Genomic DNA, 24,965 nt, shown 5'->3' with positions numbered 1-24,965 from the left:
AAGGGGGGGGGGGGGGGGGGGGGAGAAGAAGATTGAGGTGGCCAAAGAGATGGGGGGGGGGGGGGGGGGGTACCGCTTTATACTATTAGCACTCAGTTTACAAAAAAAAAAATACTGCTCAGATCATTTTAAAGGAAAACTTAAGTTCAGAATATGGAGGCTGCCATATTTATTTTAGACAATGCAGATTGCCTGGCTCTTTTTTTGCTGATCTTCTGCCTATAATACTTTTAGCCACAGCCCCTGAACAAGCATGCAGCAGATCAGGTGACTGAAATGTAACTGGATTAGCTGCATGCTTGTTTCAGGTGTGATTCAGGGCCAGTGCACACCAAAAAGCGCTACTGTAATCGCAAACGTTCAGCGCTTTTTGAAATGATTTTTCTAGGCATATGCCTAGCGATTTTCTAATTATGCCTAGAGATTTATGGAGCATTTGTGTGTAGCGTTTTTATATTTTGTTACAGTAAAACTATAAGCTGAACAGCTTCTGTAACAAAAACACTTGGAGAATCGCTCTGATCTAGCCCTTTTCAGAGCTATATTCCACTTTCCAATACTTAACATTGAGGCTGAATCGCCTCCGAAATCAGCAGAAATGCTGCAGGACCCGAGTTTGCATTTGTGAGAAAATCGCATTGCTCTGGTGTGCTCCATCCAATTCAAGTGCTTTTCAAAGCGCTGGCATTTTTAAAAGTGCTCAGAAGCACTCTTGGTGTGCACCAGCCCTTAGACACTACTGCAGCCAAATAGGACAGCAGGGCTGCCAGGCAACTGGTATCATGTAACAGGAAATATGGCAGCCTCCATATCCCTCACTTTAGATGTGCTTTAAACCACTAGAATTGAATGTTCCCTCATTCTGGTGCTTGATAACTGAAGCCTCTGCTCTGTATCCGCATTATATCCGCACTGCCGCTCTGATAACTGCAGAAATAAGCATGTTTACAGGTATTCCTGATGAAGAACTCACAGTAAGTATATAGAGGAGCACAAAATCCCCTTAAAGTGGATCCGAGATAAACTTTTACTCATTGCATAATTGGGTTCCTTTCATATAGTTTATAGGGCATTTCTCAAGCCAAATACTTTTGTTTTGTTTTAATACTCTAATTCCCTATAAACTAAACAAGCCTCGCCCACAGCTCCTTTTGTGCCTTGGCCCTGTAGCAAGGGCTTATGGGAGCTCAGTCTGGGCAGGAGGAGGAGGTTACTAACCAGAGATTTCAGAGGCAGAGGGGAGGAGGAGAGGGGACTGAATTTACACACAGGCAAGCTGATAGCATCTCCATCCCTCAGCGTGTGACAATGTGAAACAGAACATGGCTGCCCTCATTGTATCACAGGAATAAATAATCATACACTGTTGTAGCTGTTTGCAGCTAGATTTGCTGTGTAAACTATCTAAACTTTAGATAAGATATATAGACAAGTTACTTGTTATAGTTTTTCATCTCGGATCCGCTTTAATAATAAATTATATCGTTATAAATGATTTAGGACACTGAACAGAACAAATGCATTTCTCATTTATTGCAGACAAAATATTTCCAGGTTGTGTAAATGAGAAATCAAATAAAATACCAAAACACTTTACAGTCTAAAAAACAGGGAACAAATCCAATACTATATAAAATGTGAACTTAAACTACGTAAAAATTAGAGGCCAAACATGAAATGCATAAATGTAACTTGAACGTAAAAAAATGGGGTCTGATGAAAAACAGAATTTTATTACTAATTTTTAGGGCGTGGCCTCTTTCGCGTGGGAGGCTGATGGTGGTGAAATCACCTGTCAGGCTTTCTGGCAATCAACCCAGGCAAGAGACAAGCAGTCACCCCCCCCCCCCCCCCCCCCCCCCGGTGGCGTCGCATCTAAGTGCAGAATGTAATGCCAGGTATCAATGACATGGGAGGGATACAATAAAACACTGGCAAAGGCACACGTGGCTGTCAGATAGGGCGGAGCTGCCGGACAGACGAGCCAGGGGGCGGAGCTGATGGACGAGCAAGTACATAATCAAGAGGTTGCCTTCAGTGAAACCTGATGTATTTTTTGTGTGTGTCAGGAGAATATCTCCAGCTGTCAGGTGAAAGTCCCACCCCTATGACACTGTAGCCTTCCCTATTGGACCTTAATAACATGAATGGCTTTACTAACCAATAGCGATGGACTTTAGATGACTATTTTTAGTTCACTGAAGAATTTCCCAGATTACATTTTATCATCAAATGCTGAATTTTAAGGAAACCTGAAGTGAGAGCGATACAGAGGCTAACATACTTCCTCTTAAACAATGCAGATTGCCTGGCAGTCCTGCTGATCCTCTAATGCTTTTAGCCATAGACTGAACAAGCATGCAGCAGATCAGGTGCTCTGGCTGAAGTGTGGCTGAATTAGCTGCATACTTGTTTCTGGTGTGTGATTCAGACACTACTGCAGCCAAAGAGATCAGCAGGACTGCCAGGCAACTAGTATTATTTAAAAGAAAACCAATATGGCAGCCTCCATATCCCTCTTACTTCAGGTGTGCTTTCAGGGGTCTAGCTTCATCCACGTCGATATTAGTGTGTCAGTTACCCCAGTACATGCAAGTCAGTTGCCTTTTTTGTAAAAACATGAAGTTTGTATGGCGTCATCAGGCTGTGGCCATTCAGATGGGAAACCTGTATGTCAATAAGAGAACACGGTTCTTCTGTCCTGAGTACAAACCACACGGTGGTGAAAAGGAGCGATTGTTGTGTAGGGATGGTACTCCTGGCTCCCCTGAATCAGCATTTCTGTAATCTACGGGAACCAGAAATTGTGGAGGCTGAACCATAACTCTGCGCAGAGCTTTCACTGACAGCTTGTATATCAATCATCAGCTCCTGAATCTAAATAGCTTTGGGTTCCGATTCCTGCTGACTTCAAAAATACAGATTTCATGGATCGAAGGTTCTTCCCTTTCATCCTGTCTAAAAGTGGGTTTAAGTCTGCAGGAACTCTGGCTGGACTCGCGCCACCTTCCTGGGCTCCTTAATGTGAGTGTTGGGGCATTGCATCTCACACCAGCTGATAGGCACCATGGTCGCCCCTGTGGAAGAAAATACAGCACTTAATACAACAATCACCAAGCCTGCATGATAAGTATCCGTAATGACTAATGCATACATTCTGCTGCACATTGTGCCTCAATAGAAGCTTATACAAGCGAAACGGTCGTCAGGCCGTTTACCCACCAAGAAACGGTCGTCAGGCCGTGCACCCAGCGACACCCACCGCGAAACGGTCGTCAGGCTGTGCACCCAGCGGCACCCACCGCGAAACGGCCGTCAGGCTGTGCACCCAGCGGCACCCACCGCGAAACGGTCGTCAGGCTGTGCACCCAGCGGCACCCACCGCGAAACGGTCGTCAGGCCGCGCACCCTGCGGCACTCACCACGAAACGGTCATCAGGCCGCGCACCCAGCGGCACCCACCGCGAAACGGTCGTCAGGCCTGCACCCAGCGGCACCCACCGCGAAACGGTCGTCAGGCCGCGCACCCAGCGGCACCCACCGCGAAATGGTCGTCAGGCCGTGCACCCAGCGACACCCACCGCGAAACGGTTGTCAGGCCATGCACCCAGCGGCACCCACCGCGAAACGGTCGTCAGGCCGTGCACCCAGCGGCACCCATCGCGAAACGGTCGTCAGGCCGTGCACCCAGCGGCACCCACCGCGAAACAGTCGTCAGGCCGTGCACCCAGCGCGAAACGGTCGTCAGGCCGTGCACCCAGCGACACTCACCGCGAAATGGTCGTCAGGCCGTGCACCCAGCGGCACCCACCGCGAAATGGTCGTCAGGCCGTGCACCCAGCGGCACCCACCACGAAACGGTCGTCAGGCCGTGCAACCAGCGGCACCCACCGCGAAACGGTCGTCAGGCCGTGCACCCAGCGACACCCACCGCGAAACGGTCATCAGGCCGTGCACCCAGCGACACCCACCGCGAAACAGTCGTCAGGCCGCGCACCCAGCGGCACCCACCGCGAAATGGTCGTCAGGCCGCGCACCCAGCGGCACCCACCGCGAAACGGTCGTCAGGCCGTGCACCCAGCGACACCCACCGCGAAACGGTCATCAGGCCGTGCACCCAGCGACACCCACCGCGAAACAGTCGTCAGGCCGCGCACCCAGCGGCACCCACCGCGAAATGGTCGTCAGGCCGCGCACCCAGCGGCACCCACCGCGAAACGGTCGTCAGGCCGTGCACCCAGCGACACCCACCGCGAAACGGTCATCAGGCCGTGCACCCAGCGACACCCACCGCGAAACAGTCGTCAGGCCGCGCACCCAGCGGCACCCACCGCGAAATGGTCGTCAGGCCGCGCACCCAGCGGCACCCACCGCGAAACGGTCGTCAGGCCGCGCACCCAGCGGCACCCACCGCGAAATGGTCGTCAGGCCGCGCACCCAGCGGCACCCACCGCGAAACGGTCATCAGGCCGCGCACCCAGCGGCACCCACCGCGAAACGGTCATCAGGCCGCGCACCCAGCGGCACCCACCGCGAAACGGTCATCAGGCCGCGCACCCAGCGGCACCCACCGCGAAACGGTCATCAGGCCGCGCACCCAGCGGCACCCACCGCTACGCCCTGCCTAACACAATAAGTACTGCTTGTCACGCTGTTTTGAATGTTTGCAATGGACTGTACTGATCACATTTTGATGGCAATAAAACACTTAGCAGTTACAAGCAGTTGTATCCTCTCCTGGTTTCATCTAATGGATAAAATCTACCCGATATCCTTACCAGTGTGTGGGGCTTTGATCCAGCTCATCACGGTCAACATAATATTTTCTTTTTCATATTTTTCAATAAAAAAAATAAAAAATCAATTGTTCTATGAACTGGACAAAAATCGATGACTGTATGATGACCTTTTAGAGCTCACAGAGGATCCAGGCAGCACAGGAGGACGCCGTGCCAGCGATAGGCCTGGAGGCCCCAGGTGTGTATCTTTTTTTTTTTATCATCTCAGGTTTACTTTAAAAACAATCTAACAATTGTACCCCATAAAGCTCAGTGCCAAATATTGCACCATCTTTGTATAGTATATAATATATACCAACACCGGGAGGTCCATCACTGAGGCCCCCCGGTGGATGAACCTGGGTTTAGTAATGTGCAGTAAATGAACTAATAGAATAATATTCAATGCCTGTGTTTAGGGTTGCAACGGTATGAAAATCCACGGTATGATAACCGTCAAAAAAAAATACCACGGTATGACGGTATCACGGTATACGGTATTACACAATTCTCATTTCAATTAACCTGAGCCTGCATGATCTGTGGCTGGCAATGCAGGTTCTATTTAAAATGAACTGATCTGCCGTGGTGGTAGTCAGGTCACAGGTGACATGGGGAGAGATCAGACACATTAGACTGATTATGGTAGGATTAGATTGTGAGCTCCTCTGAGGGCAATCAGTGACATGACTATAAACGTTATAAAATCTTTACTGAAGCACTATAAAATAAATACATCATAATCTTAATAGGTCAGAGAGAGGAAAGTGAGAGAGAAGGACGGGAAATACACAGCAGTCTGTGAGAGAAGGCAGGTAGGGACAGTAATGCTGGGTACACACGTTGCCATTTCCCGCTCGATCCCGAGCTCGATCCTGGTTGATCGATTATTTCCGACATGTTTGATCGGGTCTCGATTGATACAGCTGTCGATTTGCTCATGTTAAGTATGCAAAACTGATAGCTGTATCAATCTAAACCCGATCGAACATGCCGGAAACAATCGATCGACCAGGATCGGTCCCGCCGATCGAGCGGGAAATGGCAACATGTGTACCCAGCATAAGAGATAGCAGAGAGAGATGCAAGAAAGTGGAAGAGTGTCTGGAAATAGAGGAGGTAGAGGAAAAGGAGAGAGGGGGGGAATAAGGCAGATAGAGGAATGTAGGAGGGACAGATGCTGAAAAATGTGTGAGAGTCAGATTCCACAGGTGGTCCAGTTCAGCAGGGCAGGGGTTAAAGCACTGGGAAGGGGGATACAAGAAGGAGGAAGGGTGAGAGGAGCATATGGGTTGTAAAAAAGCAAAGCAGGACAACAAAAGGGCAGCCAGACACAGAAACTTAGCTTGCTTATCTACAGTAAATATAGTGCAGACCTTCCACTGTGCTTCAGCGTCTCTGATTCTGTCGCTGGAACACGCAGAAGAAACAGCTCATCTCTCCCCACCTCCTGTGCAGCTCTGTCATCTTAGTCTCTGCAGCTGATAAACTCTCCGCTGCTGGCTTTCATGCTGGTGTCTGCCTGGCACGCACTTTCAAACATGCCGGGCGGGAATGAGAGGGGGCGGCGTTCATCCTTAGAGCAGGAAGCTCTGCAGGGCTGTAATGTGAGCTCCGTGTATCTGGCCGGGAACTTTCTACTTGTGCGTTCCAGCCGCGGCCAGGAGCACTCTGCATATGCGTTCCAGCCGCGGCATGACGTCCTGTCCTGTGCGTCACCATCCGGCACCAGTCAGCAAGCTTTGGGAGCTTGCTTTTCTAATGGAGGGAGACAGAGAGCTGGGCAATAGCGGCGCGGTGGCGGGCATAATGCGGAAGGCGGGGACAGCATCAAAAAACCGGTATTTCAATAATCTGCATACCATGATTACCATGCAATGTGAAACCGCGGTATATCGCGATACCGGTATATCGCGACAACCCTACCTGTGTTATTATACCGTGTTCAATTTTTGCTCCAAATGTTGTGCTAGGGCTTATTTTCAGGGGATGCCTTATATTTCTATAAACACACAAGTTCCTGTGTGGAGTGTCCTGCCTTCCCCCCCCCCACTGTGCTGCCTCTTCCTCTGCTGGATCCACCTCTTGTGTGCCCCCTCTGTACCCATGTCCTCCTCTATCCCCTAAACCCCTATGTCCTCTTGGTTTCCCCCTGCATCCTCCTCTTACCCCTAGCTCCATGTTGCGCTGTCCCTGTGATGTCCCCCTAATCCTCTTCTTCCCCCCCAGCTCCAAGCTGCTGTGTCCCCAATCTTCAGCCTAGGGGGAAGGAGTACGGCAACATGTGTTTCTAGTGAAGCTGATGATCTCACAGGCGGGACCATGGCTCTGTTATTGGGCCGATCACTGCACTCCCTGTGTAGCAGCAAGAGCAGTGATTGGCCCAATGACTGAGCCTTGATCCTGCCTGTGAGACCATCGGTTCCAGTAGAAACACAAGTTGCCATACTTTTTCCCCTTGCTGCAGCTAGGGCTTACATTCAGGGTAGGGCTAATATCTCGGTCGAGCATGCTCAAAATTCCTGCTAAGGCTTACTTTCAGGGGATGTCTTAATTTCAGGGAAACGGTAGTGAAAATAGCAAGGAATAATTAACCTTATTACCATATATCAAAAGTGCAAAAACTCACAGCATCCGCCCACTTTTACTAACCCTAACACACAATTACTCAATAACAAAGTTTGTGACCTTTGCGGTCTTTGGTATCAATAATTTGCATTGAAATGAAACAAATCTGATTGGCTGTTGTGGCTCCACCCCCTTTTCTGAATTTGAACCCCAGCCACCCAGTGTACCAGATCTTTATTAAGTACATACACAGCTATTTCTGGCTCACATGCAAGTGTAACACAAATTGTACACAACTTGGAACTGGGGCAATCAGAATAAGCAGGAAATACACTAAATTGGCCCAACTCCAAGCCGCATACAATTTGACTGAAATTTGCATGCTCGCAGGAATTCTTAGCGTCTCCCTGGCCGTCCCTGCAGGCCAATCATATTACCAGGGAGTCTGATGAGCACCAATGACGACTTTCCAGCATTCCAATAAATCCATATAGAAGACAATCCATACCTGCTTCACTGTGTGCGACCACCACGCCCAGCTCGTTCTCCGCAGTGCTCAGCAGGTAATTAGACTGCGCGTCGCCCAAATTTATCTATAGCTCAGGTCAGGAAATATCATGTGACATCACAGGCTAATCCCAGTCAGCTCCTCCCACAGTGACATCACAGGCCGCCCATATCAGCTCCTCCCACAGTGTGACATCACAAGCTGCACACAACAGCCCCTCATCTCCTCAGGCCAGGAAACATTCACTCCATGAATGTGACATCACCAGCTCTACAAGCATCAGCTCCTCCCACAGCGACATCACCAGCTCCACAAGCATCAGCTCCTCCCACAGCGACATCACCAGCTCTACAAGCATCAGCTCCTGCCACATCTCTAATCCATGCATTCAAAGGATCATGTAAAATACACATACGAGTCCCCAAAAAATGCAATGTAAATGACTTCTTTTCTATGCTGCTGTCTTACAGTAGGTAGTATGAATCTGACAGCTTGCAATCTCTTAGGGACCATTTCTACTAAGTACTGCACAATTGTGTCTTTTCATGAGCAATCCTGTAGGGAGAGCAATAAGGTAGATGCCATATTTGTGGCTGGATAGTGTACTGGTTAAAGCGGTATAAAACCCTGACATAATATTCAATAAAAACATGTTTTCCTACTTTTTATATGCCATACGGTTATCATATTTGCATTTGTGCACAAGTAGTATTATTCATCTAGAAATTACAAGTTCCCAAAAGTACAGTTTTTTGCTTTGTGAGCTGACTTTGCATTTTATTCATGTTGTATTGAAGGCAGACAAGCTTTGAGTGTCTGTCTGTGTCCAGGAGCTTCTGCACAGTCAATGTGTCACATTCCTCACTTGATACAATTAAGTAAGCACAAGATAACATTATCTACACTTCCTCCAGCTTTCTCTGCACGGAACTTTCCAGCCCTGTGTGTTATGCTGGGCATACACAGCACGTTTATGCGCCGGAATCGAGCCAGCGGCTCGTTGCCGGAGCGTCACCGCTGGTGCGTGCGGATCGATTCCCGCTCGTCCCTGCGGGCACTTCCTTCTCAGCGCTTATCAGTGCTTCGTTTTTGCCTCTTGTCCGCCCACGGGGATAGAGCCGGGAATCGATCCACGCGGTGATCGGACATGTCGGAAATTATCAATCGAGCCATTAGCGGCTCGATTGATAAGAAGAATCTGGGCTGTGTATGCCCAGCATAACCCTTTGAATGCTGTTCTAGTAAAAAAAAATGCTGGTTGTATATAATATGCTTTAAATAATTTTTTAGAGCAAAGAAGAAATGCTGGGTTTCATTCCGCTTTAAGGGCTGTGCCTCTGACATGGGAGACCAGGGTTTAAATCCTGGCTTGGGTCAGTAACTATTCAGTAAGAAGTCCTTGGGCAAGACTCCCTCACACTGCAGAATGGGCCCTTAAATGCCCCTTAGTGGCTGCAGCTCTTGAGCGCTTTGAGTCCAACAGTCCAAAAGGAACACAGCCTAGTTATTAGTGTGCTAGGCACTGTACATACACATGTCTATCTCATCATGTCACTTCGGGTATCCTTTAATAATCCGTACTGAATGCAGGAGTGACTGACCAGCTGCGATAAAAGGATACAACTTTCGCTACGATGATGTCTCCTGGCCGAAAACATTTGTAAACTTCAACCTGGGGAAAGAAGAGTCAAAGTCAGAAAATGTTCTACAGGCAAGCAAAATATGTGAGCTTAGAAATGTGAAGGGCACAGGCGCGCGCACACACACCACAATAAAATGATCAAATTTTAAATCTTTCTGGGGTAAAATGTGATTGGTCCATTTTAAAGCTGCATACGTTTGCATACAAAATTTGCCTACTCCTGTATCAACTTGAAATGATTTGCATCTAATTGACCATCCCCCTTAGACATGAGGAGCTGCTGTGCGGACACACAGATGTAGAGTGCAGCCAGTCTGTTACCTTGTCTTTCTCAGTTGCCCGGATGTCTTCTCTTCTGTGGATGGAGAAAGTTGAGAATGTCAGGACAATGGAAATAAACAGTTTGCCCCTCTGACACCCACCTGATCTCTCAGACAGTTACTTCTCTTCATAGCCAGGCTCCAGTGCTTGGTAGATACAGGGAGTGCAGAATTATTAGGGAAATTAGTATTTTGACCACATCATCCTCTTTATGCATGTTGTCTTACTCCAAGCTGTATAGGCTCGAAAGCCTACTACCAATTAAGCATATTAGGTGATGTGCATCTCTGTAATGAGAAGGGGTGTGGTCTAATGACATCAACACCCTATATCAGGTGTGCATAATTATTAGGCAACTTCCTTTCCTTTGGCAAAATTGGTCAAAAGAAGGACTTGACAGGCTCAGAAAAGTCAAAAATAGTGAGATATCTTGCAGAGGGATGCAGCACTCTTAAAATTGCAAAGCTTCTGAAGCGTGATCATCAAACAATCAAGTGTTTCATTCAAAATAGTCAACAGGGTCGCAAGAAGCGTGTGGAAAAATAACTGCCCATGAACTGAGAATAGTCAAGCGTGCAGCTGCCAAGATGCCACTTGCCACCAGTTGCCATATTTCAGAGCTGCAACATCACTGGAGTGCCCAAAAGCACAAGGTATGCAATACACAGAGACATGGCCAAGGTAAGAAAGGCTGAAAGACGACCACCACTGAACAAGACACACAAGCTGAAACGTCAAGACTGGGCCAAGAAATATCTCAAGACTGATTTTTCTAAGGTTTTATGGACTGATGAAATGGGAGCGAGTCTTGATGGGCCAGATGGATGGGCCCGTGGCTGGATTGGTAAAGGGGAGAGAGCTCCAGTCGACTCAGACGCCAGCAAGGTGGAGGTGGAGTACTGGTTTGGGCTGGTATCAAAGATGAGCTTGTGGGGCCTTTTCAGGTTGAGGATGGAGTCCAGCTCAACTCCCAGTTTCTGGAAGACACCTTCTTCAAGCAGTGGTACAGGAAGAAGTCTGCATCCTTCAAGAAAAACATGATTTTCATGTAGGACAATGCTCCATCACACGTGTCCAAGTACTCCACAGCGTGGCTGGCAAGAAAGGGTATAAAAGAAGAAAAACTAATGACATGTCCTCCTTGTTCACCTGATCTGAACCCCATTGAGAACCTGTGGTCCATCATAAAATGTGAGATTTACAAGGAGGGAAAACAGTACACCTCTCTGAACAGTGTCTGGGAGGCTGTGGTTGCTGCTGCACACAATGTTGATGGTGAAAAGATCAAAACACTGACAGAATCCATTAATGGCAGGCTTTTGAGTGTCCTTGCAAAGAAAGGTGGCCATATTGGTCACTGATTTGTTTTTGTTTTGTTTTTGAATGTCAGAAATGTGTATTTGTGAATGTTGAGATGTTATATTGGTTTCACTGGTAAAAATAAATAATTGAAATGGGTATATTTGTTTTTTGTTAAGTTGCCTAATAATTATGCACAATAATAGTCACCTGCACACACAGATATCTCCCTAAAATAGCTCAAACTAAAAAACTAAAAACTACTTTCAAAAATATTCAGCTTTGATATTAATGAGTTTTTTGAGTTCATTGAGAACATGGTTGTTGTTCAATAATAAAATTATTCCTCAAAAATACAACTTGCCTAATAATTCTGCACTCCCTGTACATCTGAATAAAATTTACACCAACTCAGAAATATAAGCATCACACCGACCATCCCCAACGCAGACTCAGCAGCAGCGTGCAGGTAGAATGGGTCAATTGTGTTTCATATAAAACACACTTTTCAAAAAGCATAAAAGCACTCTCTGAATGAATTGTGTGGGTACCAACAAATCTGTCCAATGATGTATAATGCAATGAAGCATTCATAAAAAAATAAAATAAAGAGAAAGTGGCTTGGAGGACCAGGGATGGACAATGAGACGCAAATAATTCTGAGTTGATGCAGAATTATGCAAATTTTAATACACATTTGTGCAGCTTCAAAATGGACCAATTGAATAAGGCATAGTGAGGATTTCATTGGTCGATTTTAAAGCTGCATAACATTTGCATAATTCTCAGAATGTTTTGCATCTGCATTGTCCATCCCTAGTGAGAATATATGCTATGTGGATTTGTGTTGTAAAGCCTTGTACACACGTCAGATAAAAGTCATTTGATATGTCCAACGGGCAGACGTTGCCGTGTCGGATGACAATTGGTTAAATGGCAATGATGAATGACCGACATCTCGTATTCCAGCCAATCCAACTGGCAGATTGATTCTGATGATTATCGGGCAGATACTGAGTAATCCGACGGTGTGTACAATGTTTTTCAAACAACATTTTACTAGTTTTAGAACATGCATGCATCCAGGGTGTGAAACATAAATTTACGCCATTGTTTAAACAATGCATCGTTTCTTTTTGCTGAATGGCGTCGGTTGGTTGATATCGCTCTTATGTGTGTGCGCCGATATAAAAGTCACATATGTACGGACCTTACACTGTGTGGAGATTTGCAACATGAATGTGCTTTATGGAGGTCATTTGAAATGTTTGACGAACGACAGATAGTGTCATATCGGACAATAATTGGTATGAAAAATGTGACCAGATGACATTAAAGGACCACTGAAGTGAGAGTGATATGGAGGCTGCCATATTTATTTCCATTTAAACAATACCAGTTGCCTGGCTGCCCTGCTGATCTATTTAGCTGCAGTAGTGTCTGAATAACACCAGAAACATGCATGCAGCTAATGTTGTCAGATCTGATAATGTCAGAAACACCTGATCTGCTGCATGCTTGTTCAGGGTCTATGGCTAATAGTATTAGAGGCAGAGGATCAGCAGGACAGCCAGGCAACTGGTATTGCTTAAAAGGAAATAAGTATGGCAGCTTCCATAAACCTCTCACTTCAGTTGTCCTTTAAACGTGGATTAGGAAAAGCCAATATCGTGTATTCGGGCCAATCCAACAGGCGGATCAGTTGAGCATTAATGGGCAGATATGGTGTAATCTGACAGCGTGTAAAACGTTGTTTAAATAACATTTCATCATACTAGTTGCAGAGCATGCGTGCACGTTGTGTAAGATGTCACGTCCACCTGCATGCGCAGCATTCATATGTGCGTTTACGACATTGTTTAAATTACATCTTTTTGCCAGGTGGCGAAACTGGTTTTTGTTGCTGTTCTGTGCGTGCAGATTTAAATTTAGCATGTGTAGGGATCTCAAGCTGGAGATATGCCATGAGCTGCGCCTTACCTGACCGTGCCTTTGAATGTGTTTTTCAGAGCTGTGGATCCAATGTACATGATCTGAACTTTGGCGAATCTCGGGTTTATGCTCATCACCTGGCAAGGAAGACAAAACACAGCATTTTAGAAAATAGAAATGCCCACAAATTGGGCAAGTCAGGAATTGCCATCTCTCAACAGATGGGCCCTGCCAGGTGGGGGTGTTAGCACGGGGGAGGGTGTTTGCTTAAAGGGAACCAGAGACGAAGCACCCTTGTGTATTTTACCATATATATCAGTGGGAACATTAGATAAAACACTTACCATGCTCTCTGTTTCATCCTCACTGCTAAAAGTGTCTGTTATCAGCTGTGATAAGAATCCCGGACTTAGCATTCAGTCTGGCTTTGCAGGGAATAATTATAGCTAAGTGATTATAGCAGAGCCACAAGGGGGCAGGCTTGGGCTTGAAAAGACACCAGAGAAGACAGACTCAGCTAAAATCTTTCCATAGCAAAGCCAGACTGAGTGCTCAGTCGGGGATTCTTATCAGAGGTGATAACAGTCAGATTAAACAGAGAACAATGAAACAAAGAGCAGATTAGGTATTTACTGTCATGTTCCCACTGATTTATAAAGGTAAAATACATGAAGGTGCTTCCCCTCTGGTTCTCTTTAAGGATGAAACCACCAGGGGCACCTCTAGCAATTTTGTCACGCCAGGCGAGAAATCCTTTGATCCTTTTATCAGCTAGCCTAGTGTTTCACATTGCCTTACAACAGCAAACCTGAATACACCAGACACAGGACCAGCCCTAAATCACTGAATAAAAGGCGGCCTGGGGTGCAGTCCATGCCTGGCTGCTACGCTCAGTCTCTACATCCAGCAGCTACCAGTAGCAGAGAGAGAGGAACTGAATGAATTAGTGAATCAGTTAAGAGTGAAGAGTCAGGACTCAGGAGCTGAGGCTGTACTCCGATCCCTGAGTGAGCCAGGAGGAGTGCCTTCTCTCACTGACTCATTCATCACTGTGGTTCTTTGAATCATTGAGCTGAAGGAACTGAATGAATCAGTGAATCAGTTATGAGGCCAGTCAGCCGCTGCTGTTAGCTGCTGCTGTAAACTGATCCCTGAGTGAGCTGAGAGGCATTTCTTCTCTCACTACTCAGTGCAGCTGCGCCCTTTCCTCCTCCCTCCCTCCTCCTGCGCTCTAGGCAAAAATGTGTACCTGCCTGGTGGTTGAGACGGCTGTGCAAACCATCCCCAACCTCGGGATGGCCCTGATGAAGCCAAACTAACAGTTGGGACTTGGCTTTTTAAGCTGCTTAGAGTTTGCGAGAAGAAAAAAACAAAACAAAAAATATATAGAAATGCCCATTTAACAGTAGAATCTAAATCAAGGCAGAAACACACCAGGGTTGATGGAATACCGCAGGACGGGGCATAAGCTGGAGTTATGGAGTTATTGGAGATCATTTCACCTACACCCAATAATCTCCCCCCCGATGGGGCGGGGGGGGGGGGGGGGGGGGGGTTGCTGGAGAACTCTGCATGGGGCAGATTCATCATTTCACACTTCCAGCAAATGTAAGAAATGCAAAATGTTGGCAGCCAGGGCCGGATTTACCATAAGGCAGTGTAGGCACATGCCTACAGACACCTAATGATGGAGAGGCGGCTCACTCTACTCCCCTAGTTCCTCCCTCTTGCCTTCCCTATGCAGAGTCCTGATGAAAGTGTAAATGAGAGATTACTCACCCAGCTCTCTGCATTCCACTGAGGAGATCTCCCTTCAGTTAGGGGCACCTCGAGTTATTTAATCCTGAGGGTACCTCTGGCTACCTAATACTAAGGGGAACCTGCAGCTACCTATGACGGGCAAGGGAAGTAAGGGACAAGTGACAGCTGGGCCAGTTCAGTGGGGGCTTGTATATTCATGGAAGGCAGAGTCTAGGGTGCCAGGACATCTGTGCCTATAGGCTCCTGTGATGTAAATCCGGGCCTGCATGCATGGAGGGCGGAGTCTAGGGTGCCAGGACATCTGTGCCTATAGGCTCCTGTGATGTAAATCCAGGACTGTTGGCAGATATTGGTCCGCAGAGGGTGGATAGATATTAAAGTGGACCTGAACTCTTGCACAGTACAGTTGGAAAACAGACAAAAATGCACACTGTGTTTAGAGAGTTTAGCCTGTCTAATACCCCCTCATCTGTGTCAGCTCAGGAATCTCCTCTGCCTCGGCAGAGCAGCTAATTTGTAAGCATGGGATGATAACCCTATGTCTGCTTCCATGAAAGCAGGAAGTAGACACACTGCAGATTTATTGCAGGATTTGTATCAGCTGTAACAAAGAAATGTTATTATGCCGTTGCTTATCTTTAAGAGCAGAGAGGAAGTCCTGAGTTCAGGTCCGCTTTAACAAGGTCTTTATTTTACATAATTCTTCAAAGTTCAGCAACCTCTATCCACCAGATGTCACCTTGCTGCAGTCAGGTCAGACAGAGTTCAGAAAAGATCTTCATTAAGGTGGCCATACACGATACAATAAAATCGATCAATTTTCCCAAATTTTTTATATAATGATCGAATGTATAAGAAATCAGCAAGAAACTTTTGTTCAATAGAGAAAAAAAAAAAACAATGTTTTTGTTTTTCCAATAAAAATCTGATCGGATGAGTTGGAAAAACAAAAGTTTTATTCGATCATTTGTTTGGTATTTTTGTAAAAATAGATTACAAGTGTACGGTATATTGGTTCAATTCTTCCAAACGGAAAAAAAAAAAATCACAGATTTCCCAAAACAGTCAAAATAAATAAATAAAAAAATATATGAATTGTGTATGGCCTTAAGGGATGTCAATAATACCAGGTTGATGCAAATGTTATGCTAGTTTGGTGCAAATGTATGCAGCTCAGAAATCAAATCCCATGCAGTAACTGATTCTGATTGGATAGTTTCCAGGCCGCAGAGATTTCCATGAACTCAGTTATTAGCAGGGGCGTCGCTAGCCCCAGAGATCAGTGGCACGTGCCCCGGATCTATTCTGGGGTTCCCCGGATGTCCCCCAGGCAGAGTAGAGCTACCACAGCACCTAGCATGGCACCACACAGTACCCAGCATGCCCTATAGAGACACCATAGCACCAAGCATGGCATTACAGCATCCAGCATGTCCTATAGAGGCACCATAGCACCCAGCATGGCATTACAGCATCCAGCATGTCCTATAGAGACACCATAGCACCCAGCATGGCATTACAGCATCCAGCATGTCCTATAGAGGCACCATAGCACCCAGCATGGCACCACACAGTACCCAGCATGCCCTATAGAGACACCATAGCACCAAGCATGGCATTACAGTATCCAGCATGTCCTATAGAGGCACCATAGCACCAAGCATGGCACCACAGCACACAGCAATGGGGGTTATGCTGGGTGCTATGGTGCCTCTATATGGGCATGTTGGATGCTGTGCTGCCTGTATGGGGCATGCAGGGAGTTGTGGTTCTTCTATGTTGGGCGTATGGGAGGGGGTCCACTATAAGGTCAAGGAAAGCTATGGTGGGGGGGGGGGGGGGTGAGTGTCAGCAGGCACTGAGGTCCAATGAGTACCTTTAGGATTTCACAGGTCATTTTGAGGCATTTGGTTTCTAGACTACTCCTCACGGTTTAGGGCCCCTAAAATGCCAGGGCAGTATAGGAACCCCACAAGTGGCCCCATTTTAGAAAGAAGACACCCCAAGGTATTCCGTTAGGTGTATGGTGAGTTCATAGAAGATTTTTTTTTTTGTCACAAGTTAGCGGAAAATGACACTTTGTGAAAAAAAACTATAAAAATCAATTTCCGCCAACTTTTGACAAAAAATAAATTCTATGAACTAGTCATACACCTAACAGAATACCTTGGGGTGTCTTTTCTAAAATGGGGTCACTTGTGGGGTTCCTATACTGCCCTGGCATTTTAGGGGCCCAAAACCGTGAGTAGTCTGGAAACCAAATGTCTCAAAATGACTGTTCAGGGGTATAAGCATCTGCAAATTTTGATGACAGGTGGTCTATGAGGGGACGAATTTTGTGGCCTCTTAGATGACAGGTTGTATTGGGCCTGATCTGATGGATAGGAGTGCTAGGGGGGGGGGGTGACAGGAGGTGATTGATGGGTGTCTCAGGGGGTGGTTAGAGGGGAAAATAGATGCAACCAATGCACTGGGGAGGTGATCGGAAGGGGGTCTGAGGGTTTGGCCGAGTGATCAGGAGCCCACACGGGGCAAATTAAGGCCTGATCTGATGGGTAGGTGTGCTAGGGGGTGACAGGAGGTGATTGATGGGTGTCTCAAGGTGTGATTAGAGGGGGGAATAGATGCAAGCAAAGCACTAGCAAGGTGATCAGGGCTGGGGTCTGAGGGTGTTCTGAGGGTGTGGGCGGGTGATTGGGTGCCCTAGTGGCAGATAGGGGTCTAATCTGATGGGTAGCAGCGACAGGTGGTGACAGGGAGTGATTGACAGGTGATTAGATGGCAGAACAGATGTAAACAATGCACTTTGGAGGTGATCTGAGGGTAGGTCTGCGGGCGATCTGATGGTGTGGGAGGGTGATCAGATGCCCGTAAGAGACAGGTTAGGGTCTGATCTGATAGGTGGCAGTGACAGGTGGTGATTGACGGGTGAATGACAGGTGATTTACAGGTGATTACAGGGGAGGATAGATGTATACAGTACACAGGAGGGGGGGGGGGGCTGGGGAGGATCTGAGAGTGTGGGGGGTGATCAGGAGCCCCCAGGGGTCAGTTTGGGTGCAAACAGGGGTCTGAGGGGTGGGCAGGGGGGGTCTGAGGGGTGCTGTGGGTGATCAGAGGGAAGGGGGGGGGGGGGAGATCAGTGTGCTTGGGTGCTTATCTGCGTGGCTGCAGCCTGCTCTGGTGGTCCCTCGATCACTGGGACCACCAGGGCAGGAGGCACCCTGTATAATACACTTTGTATACATTACAAAGCGTATTATATACTTTGTAGCGGCGATCCGGTAGCTAGTAACCCGCCGGCGCTTCCGAGCAGCCGGCGGGTTGCAGCGCGAGGGGAGCGGAGCCTGATGCAAGCGGCTGATCGCGTCACGAATGACGCGATCGCCGCATAACCACGCCTGCCGCCGATGGGCGTATTGTGGTCGTTTGGGCCCGGCCCTTGCCGCCGCCCATCGGCTGTGGGTGGTCGGCAAGTGGTTAATTTAATGTAAAGTTGGCTCCACCCATAACCACACCCACATTCCAGTGCATGGCCACATCCATCTTTCAACTGTAGTGCCTTAAAGTGCCCGGGATCTCTTAGGACCCTAGGAACGCCCCTGGTTATTCGCATCCTAATGACTATCCCTAGATATATATGGACTGAACATTCATTAAAATAAATTACACACAAAAACATGTATCTGTAGTTTTGCAAAACAAAGGAGAATACCTTCCAGGTGTTCACTAATAATGGGGCCTTCAGGCATTTCCCATGGAAGGGAGAGAAGCTCTGAAGACTCAGGAATGCGCCTTACCTTGCATGTGACAATAGCGCCCACATCTGGCAGCAGCAGGGAATCCGAGTCTCGCACTACAGACAGCATCGGCAGCTGCACAGAAATACCCAGAATACAACATGTCAGAGAGGAAGAAACATTGGTGACAACAAACACTGACATACATGTCACCCCCTCCATGCAGATCTCTGGCAGCCATAAATATGTATGAGAGACTGACAGTGCGGCCATCACCAACCCCACAGATCTCATTACACACAAGATCTGTGGGGTGGGAGAGGAGGGGCGTACATTTGAAATCGGCGCCGGTAGACTTGGGCGCAGGATACAGCGTTATTTAGCTGATCCTGCTTCTGCACAAGTCCGGGCCGATTTAATTACTATTCCCCCTCCAGGCCGACATGGATAGTAGGGGAATGAAATAATTCGGCTTCCAGCGATTGCTGGAGGCCGAATTATTATGTTTTTAAGCAACTTCGGCTCTGTCTTCTGACGGAGCCGACGTTACTCACTGAGCACTTCAATAGGAATGATTCCTATTGAAGTCTATGGAGGCGCCGGCTGCGCCCAAATCTAGCAGCGCTGAAAAGCACTGCTCCGAGAGGAGGGAGTCGTGCTGCACTCTGACACAGGAGACCAATCTCACCTCTTCCTGTTCAGTAAGCCAGCCACAGCTACAGCCTACTGAGTGTCCCCTAGTGGCTGCACCTCTGACCTAACACTGCTACTGCCTATAGAGCGCCCCCTAGTGGCTGCAGCTCTGACCTAACACTGCTACTGCCTATAGAGCATCCCCTAGTGGCTGCACCTTTGACCTAACACTGCTACTGCCTACAGAGCATCCCCTAGTGGCTGCAGCTCTGGCCTAACACTGCTACTGCCTATAGAGCGCCCCCTAGTTGCTGCAGCTCTGACCTAACACTGCTACAGCCTACTGAGTGTGCCTTAGTGGCTGCAGCTCTGGCCTAACACTGCTACTGCTTATAGAGCGCGCCCTAGTGGCTGCAGCTCCGGCCTAACACTGCTACTGCCTATAGAGCAACCCCTAGTGGCTGCATCTCTGGCCTAACACTGTTACTGCCTATAGAGCGCCCCCTAGTGGCTGCAGCTCTGACCAAACACTGCTACTGCCTATAGAGCTCCCCCTAGTGGCTGCAGCTCTGGCCTAACACTGCTACTGCCTATAGAGCACCCCCTAGTGGCTGCAGCTCTGGCCTAACACTGCTACTGCCTATAGAGCTCCCCCTAGTGGCTGCAGCTCTGGCCTAACACTGCTACTGCCTATAGAGCTCCCCCTAGTGGGTGCAGCTCTGGCGTAACACTGCTACTGCCTATAGAGCGCCCCTAGTGGCTGCAGCTCTGGCCTAACACTGCTACTGCCTATAGAGCATCCCCTAGTGCAGTGATGGCTAACCTTGGCACTCCAGCTGTGACAAAACTACAAATCCCAGCATGCCTTTGCCTCCCCGAGTTATGCTTAGAGCTGTCAGAGTACTGCAAAGCCTCATGGGACTTGTAGTTCCACCACAGCTGGAGTGCCAAGGTTAGCCATCACTGCCCTAGTGGCTGCAGCTCTGGCCTAACACTGCTACTGTCTATAGAGCCCCCCTAAGTGGCTGCAGCTCTGGCCTAACACTGCTACTGCCTATAGAGCGTGCCTAGTGGCTGCAGCTCTGGCCTAACACTGCTACTGCCTATAGAGCATCCCCTAGTGGCTGCAGCTCTGGCCTAACACTGCTACTGCCTATAGAGCAACCCCTAGTGGCTGCAGCTCTGGCCTAACACTGCTACTGCCTATAGAGCCACCCCTTGTGGCTGCAGCTCTGGCCTAACATTGCTACTGCCTATAGAGCACTCCATAGTGGCTACAGCTCTGGCCTAACACTGCTACTGCCTATAGAGCGTGCCTAGTGGCTGCAGCTCTGGCCTAACACTGCTACTGCCTATAGAGCGCCCCCTAGTGGCTGCAGCTCTGGCCTAACACTGCTACTGCCTATAGAGCATCCCCTAGTGGCTGCAGCTCTAGCCTAACAATGCTACTGCCTATAGAAAACCCCCTAGTGGCTGCAGCTCTGGCCTAACACTGCTACTGCCTATAGAGCGCCCCCTAGTGGCTGCAGCTCTGGCCTAACACTGCTACTGCCTATAGAGCGCCCCCTAGTGGCTGCAGCTCTGGCCTAACAATGCTACTGCCTATAGAAAACCCCCTAATGGCTGCAGCTCTGGCCTAACACTGCTACTGCCTATAGAGCACGCCCTAGTGGCTGCAGCTCTGGCCTAACACTGCTACTGCCTATAGAGCGCCTCCTAGTGGCTGCAGCTCTGGCCTAACACTGCTACTGCCTATAGAGCACGCCCTAGTGGCTGCAGCTCTGGCCTAACACTGCTACTGCCTATAGAGCGCCTCCTAGTGGCTGCAGCTCTGGCCTAACACTGCTACTGCCTATAGAGCACCCCCTAGTGGCTGCAGCTCTGACCTAACACTGCTATTACCTATAGAGCTCAGCCTAGTAGCTGCAACTCTGGGGCTTTGAGTCCGCCCCCTGAGCTGTCTTGCCTACCCTGCGCCTGACTCTGACCTCCCCCCTCCAACCCTGCGCCTGACTGACCTCCCCCCTCCAACCCTGCGCCTGACTGACCTCCCCCCTCCAACCCTGCGCCTGACTCTGACCTCCCCCCCTCCAACCCTGCGCCTGACTGACCTTACCCCTCCTAGTCTGCATCTGACTCTGACCTCCTCCTCCTACCCTGCGCCTGACTGACCTCCCCCTTTTACCTTGCGCCTTACTCTGACCTCCCCCTCCAACCCTGCACCTGATTCTGACCTCCCCCTCTTACTCTATGCCTGACTCTGACCTTACACACTGGCTTTTAGTGCTGGAACAGGCCTAGCCCCAGATGCTGCTTTACTTACTAAACCATTGTCCGTTTTCTTAACGACGTAGCCGGCCAGCGAGGCGAAGATGTAGCCGTGTTTGCAGTAAGTTCCGTACCCCGGAGCGCAATCCTCCAGACTGCACAGCCTCTCACCTACCAGGAGATGAAGAGAGCAGATACCTTATTGTCATATCCTCAGCATTATACTCACAGCTAATAACAGAAAGCATGGCTAGTACCGTGATCTACAGTACACCTAACTGCATCACATCCACAACATAAATCATATGGTAAAAGGTCTGCTTATCTGCCTACTGCTTAGTTTAGCCTCCCGTTTTATGAATTCTGATGAAGTGACAGAGAAAATAGCAGATAGTCTGTGGTGGGACTGGCAGGAGGGGGGCAGCCTGTGGTGGAACTGGCGGCTTGTGCTGGGAATGGCAGAGAGGCAGATTGTGGGGGATTTGGCAGAGGAGCAGGCTGTGGATGGGTTGGCAGGAGGAGGGCAGCCTGTGGTGGGACTGGCAGCCTGTGTTGTGAATGGCAGAGGGGCAGGTTGTGGGGGATTTGGCAGAGAGGCAGACTGTGGTGGAGTAGGCAGAGGAGCAGGCTGTGGTTGGGTTGGCAGGAGGAGGGCAGGCTGTGGTGGGACTGGAGAGGGGCAGCCGGTGGTGGAACTAACAGCCTGTGGTGGGAATGGCAGAGGGGTAGGTTGTGGTAGGATTGGCAGAGGGCAGCCTGTCATGGGAGTGGCAGCCTATGGTGGAACTGGCAGAGGGACAGGCTGTGGTTAGGTTGGCAGGAGGGGCAGACTGTGGTGGGACAGGCAGAGAGGCAGGCTGTGGTAGGACTTGCAGGAGGGGGGCAGCCGGTGGTGGAACTGGCAGTCTGTGGTGGGAATTGCAGAGGGGCAGGTTGTGGTAGGATTGGCAGAGGGGCAGGCTGTTGTAGGGCTGGCAGAGAGGCAGATTGCAGTGGAGTTGGCAGAGGAGCAGACTGTGGTGGGGTTAGCATGAGGGGGACAGCTGTGGTGTTACTGGCAGAGGGACAGCTGTGGTGGGGTTGGCATTAGGGGGACAGCCTGTGCAGGGATGGCAGGAGGGGGGCAGTCTGTGGTGTAGCTGGAAGAGGGGCCGGCTGTTGCAGAACAGGCAGGGAGGAAAACTGAGGTAGGATTGGCAGAGAGACAGGCTGTGGTGGGATTGGCAGAGAGGCAGGCTGTGGTTGGGATTGGCAGAGAGACAGGCTGTGGTTGGGATTGGCAGGAGGGGGACAGGCTGTGGTGTTACTGACAGAGGATCAGGTTGTAGTGGAGTTGGCAGAGGCACAGACTATGGTGGAATTGGCAGAGAGGCAGGCTGTGGTGGGAAAGGCAGGGAGGCAGGCTGTGGTGGGATTGGCAGAGAGGCAGGCTGTGGTGGGATTGGCAGGGAGGCAGGCTGTGGGGGGATTGGCAGAGAGGCAGGCTGTGGGGGGATTGGCAGGGAGGCAGGCTGTGGTGGGACAGGCAGAGGGGCAGGCTGTGGGAGAGAAGCACAGTGTGATGGAGTTGGCAGAGGGCAGCCTGTGGTGGGGATGGCAGGAGGGAGGGAAGGCTGTGGTGGGGTTGGCAGAGGGGCAGGCAGTAGTGGGGATGGCAGGAGGGGGGCAGCCTGTGGTGGGAATTGCAGAAGGGCAGCTGTGGTGTTACTGGCAGAGAGGCAGGCTGTGGTGGGATTGGCAGAGAGGCAGGTTGTGGTGGGATTGGCAGAGAGGCAGGTTGTGGTGGGATTGGCAGAGAGGCAGACTGTGGTGGGATTGGCAGAGAGGCAGGCTGTGGTGGGATTGGCAGAGAGGCAGGCTGTGGTGGGATTGGCAGAGGCAGGCTGTGGTGGGATTGGCAGAGAGGCAGGCTGTGGTGGGACAGGCAGAGAGGCAGGCTGTGGTGGGACAGGCAGAGAGGCAGGCTGTGGTGGGACAGGCAGAGAGGCAGGCTGTGGTGGGACAGGCAGAGAGGCAGGCTGTGGTTGGGATGGCAGAGAGGCAGGCTGTGGTTGGGATGGCAGGAGGGAGGGAAGGCTGTGGTGGGGTTGGCAGAGGGGCAGGCAGTAGTGGGGATGGCAGGAGGGGGCAGCTTGTGGTGGGAATTTCAGAAGGGCAGCTGTGGTGTTACTGGCAGAGAGGCAGGCTGTGGTGGGATTGGCAGAGAGGCAGGCTGTGGTTGGGATGGCAGGAGAGGGGCAGCCTGTGGTGTTACTGGCAGGGGGGCAGCTGTGGTTGGGATTGGCAGGAGGGGGGCAGCCTGTGGTGTTACTGGCAGATGATCAGGTTGTAGTGGAGTTGGCAGAGGGGTAGACTATGGTGTTACTGGCAGAGGGGCAGCTATGGTTGGGACAGGCAGAGAGGCAGGCTGTGGTGGGACAGGCAGAGAGGCAGGCTGTGGTTAAGATGGCAGGAGGGGGGGCAGCCTGTGGTGTTACTGGCAGAGGATCAGGTTGTAGTGGAGTTGGCAGAGGGGCAGACTATGGTGTTACTGGCAGAGGGGCAGCTATGGTTGGGATGGCAGAGGGGGGGCAGTCTGTGGTGTTACTTGCAGATGGGATGCCTGTGGAGCACTTGGCAGAGGGGAAGGCTGTGGTGTTACTGGCAGAGGGGCAGCGGTAGTGTTACTGGCAGGAAGGAAGGGGGCCTCATCAGACAGGAGATAGCGGCACACACAGAGCACTCACCCGGCACACACCACCTCGCCGGAGCCATGATTACCACGTGGGGGCGTGTCCACACTGCTCACATGACATCACTGCGCACGCTCCTCACAGCGCCAATCAGCAGGGAGCCCGGAGGCGGTCGCGGCCATCTTTGACAAGGGAAAGCTTTCCTCGCACATTTCTGCCAGGCGCCGCGCTACATTTAGTGGGCGGAGTCTGGATGTTGTGGTAACTGGGTGGGCGGCGAGCTCTGGCTGATGATTGGTTTAATGTGGAAACCCGACTGGCTTTCTATCCGGACTTCAGAACTGAGGAAGATGAAGCGCGGGCCTAGGAGGAGGAGGAGCTACGAGTGGGCGTGGTATATCACAACTACTATTAGTGGCTTTGAGAGTATGAATGGGAGGGGCATGCTAATAAAGAGGGCAATAACATGAACACTCTATGAAGGATGAATATGATGGAAACATTGCTGCGAGACACTGGAGACTGCAGTAAGCTCAGCGTCCTCTGCTCTGATCACATTTCCCTTGTGCACAAATCTCTCAATTCAGGTTGGACTTATCAGTCTTGAAGCACACTTGAAGGCTGCCATATTTATTTCCTGTTAAACAATACCAGTTCCCTGGCAGCCCTGGTGATCTCTCTGGCTGCAGTAGTGTCTGCATCACACACCTGAAACAAGTATGCAGCTAATCCTGTCACACTTCAGTCACCTGATCTGCTGCATGCTTGTTCTGGGTCTATGACTACACAGAATAGAGACAGAGGATCAGCAGGATAGCCAGGTAACTGGTATTGCATATATGG

The 24,965-nt window shown here is 49.7% G+C and overlaps 1 protein-coding gene across 1 annotated transcript; it reads right to left on the bottom strand.

Moving 5' to 3' along the window:
* Nucleotides 1–1,862: 1,862 nt before the first annotated feature.
* EXOSC1 (exosome component 1) lies at nucleotides 1,863–24,257 on the bottom strand. The gene is made up of 8 exons (XM_068258509.1): nucleotides 24,177–24,257; nucleotides 21,506–21,621; nucleotides 18,610–18,684; nucleotides 13,097–13,185; nucleotides 9,818–9,851; nucleotides 9,476–9,526; nucleotides 7,855–7,939; nucleotides 1,863–3,077 (listed from the first exon to the last, which is right to left on the bottom strand). Exons 1-8 carry the CDS (start codon nucleotides 24,202–24,204, stop codon nucleotides 2,971–2,973), a joined length of 585 nt encoding a protein of 194 aa, XP_068114610.1. The 5' UTR covers nucleotides 24,205–24,257; the 3' UTR covers nucleotides 1,863–2,970.
* Nucleotides 24,258–24,965: the final 708 nt, after the last annotated feature.

This window comes from Hyperolius riggenbachi, chromosome 10, assembly GCF_040937935.1.
Source record: "Hyperolius riggenbachi isolate aHypRig1 chromosome 10, aHypRig1.pri, whole genome shotgun sequence".
Taxonomy (NCBI): domain Eukaryota; kingdom Metazoa; phylum Chordata; class Amphibia; order Anura; family Hyperoliidae; genus Hyperolius; species Hyperolius riggenbachi.
The sequence above is the reverse complement of the archived record's forward strand: the minus strand, read 5'-3'. Positions and strand labels throughout refer to the sequence as shown.

Bases quoted from the DNA above. Each gene is read 5' to 3' on its own strand.
- EXOSC1 (XM_068258509.1), bottom strand. From the start codon at position 24,204: ATGGCTCCGGCGAGGTGGTGTGTGCCGG. The intron at 7,940-9,475 runs GTATCCTTTTAT...CCTGAGCTATAG, and splicing joins ACATCATCGTAGCGAAAGTT to ATAAATTTGGGCGACGCGCA. The intron at 3,078-7,854 runs GTATGGATTGTC...TTTCTTCCACAG, and splicing joins GGTCGCACACAGTGAAGCAG to GGGCGACCATGGTGCCTATC.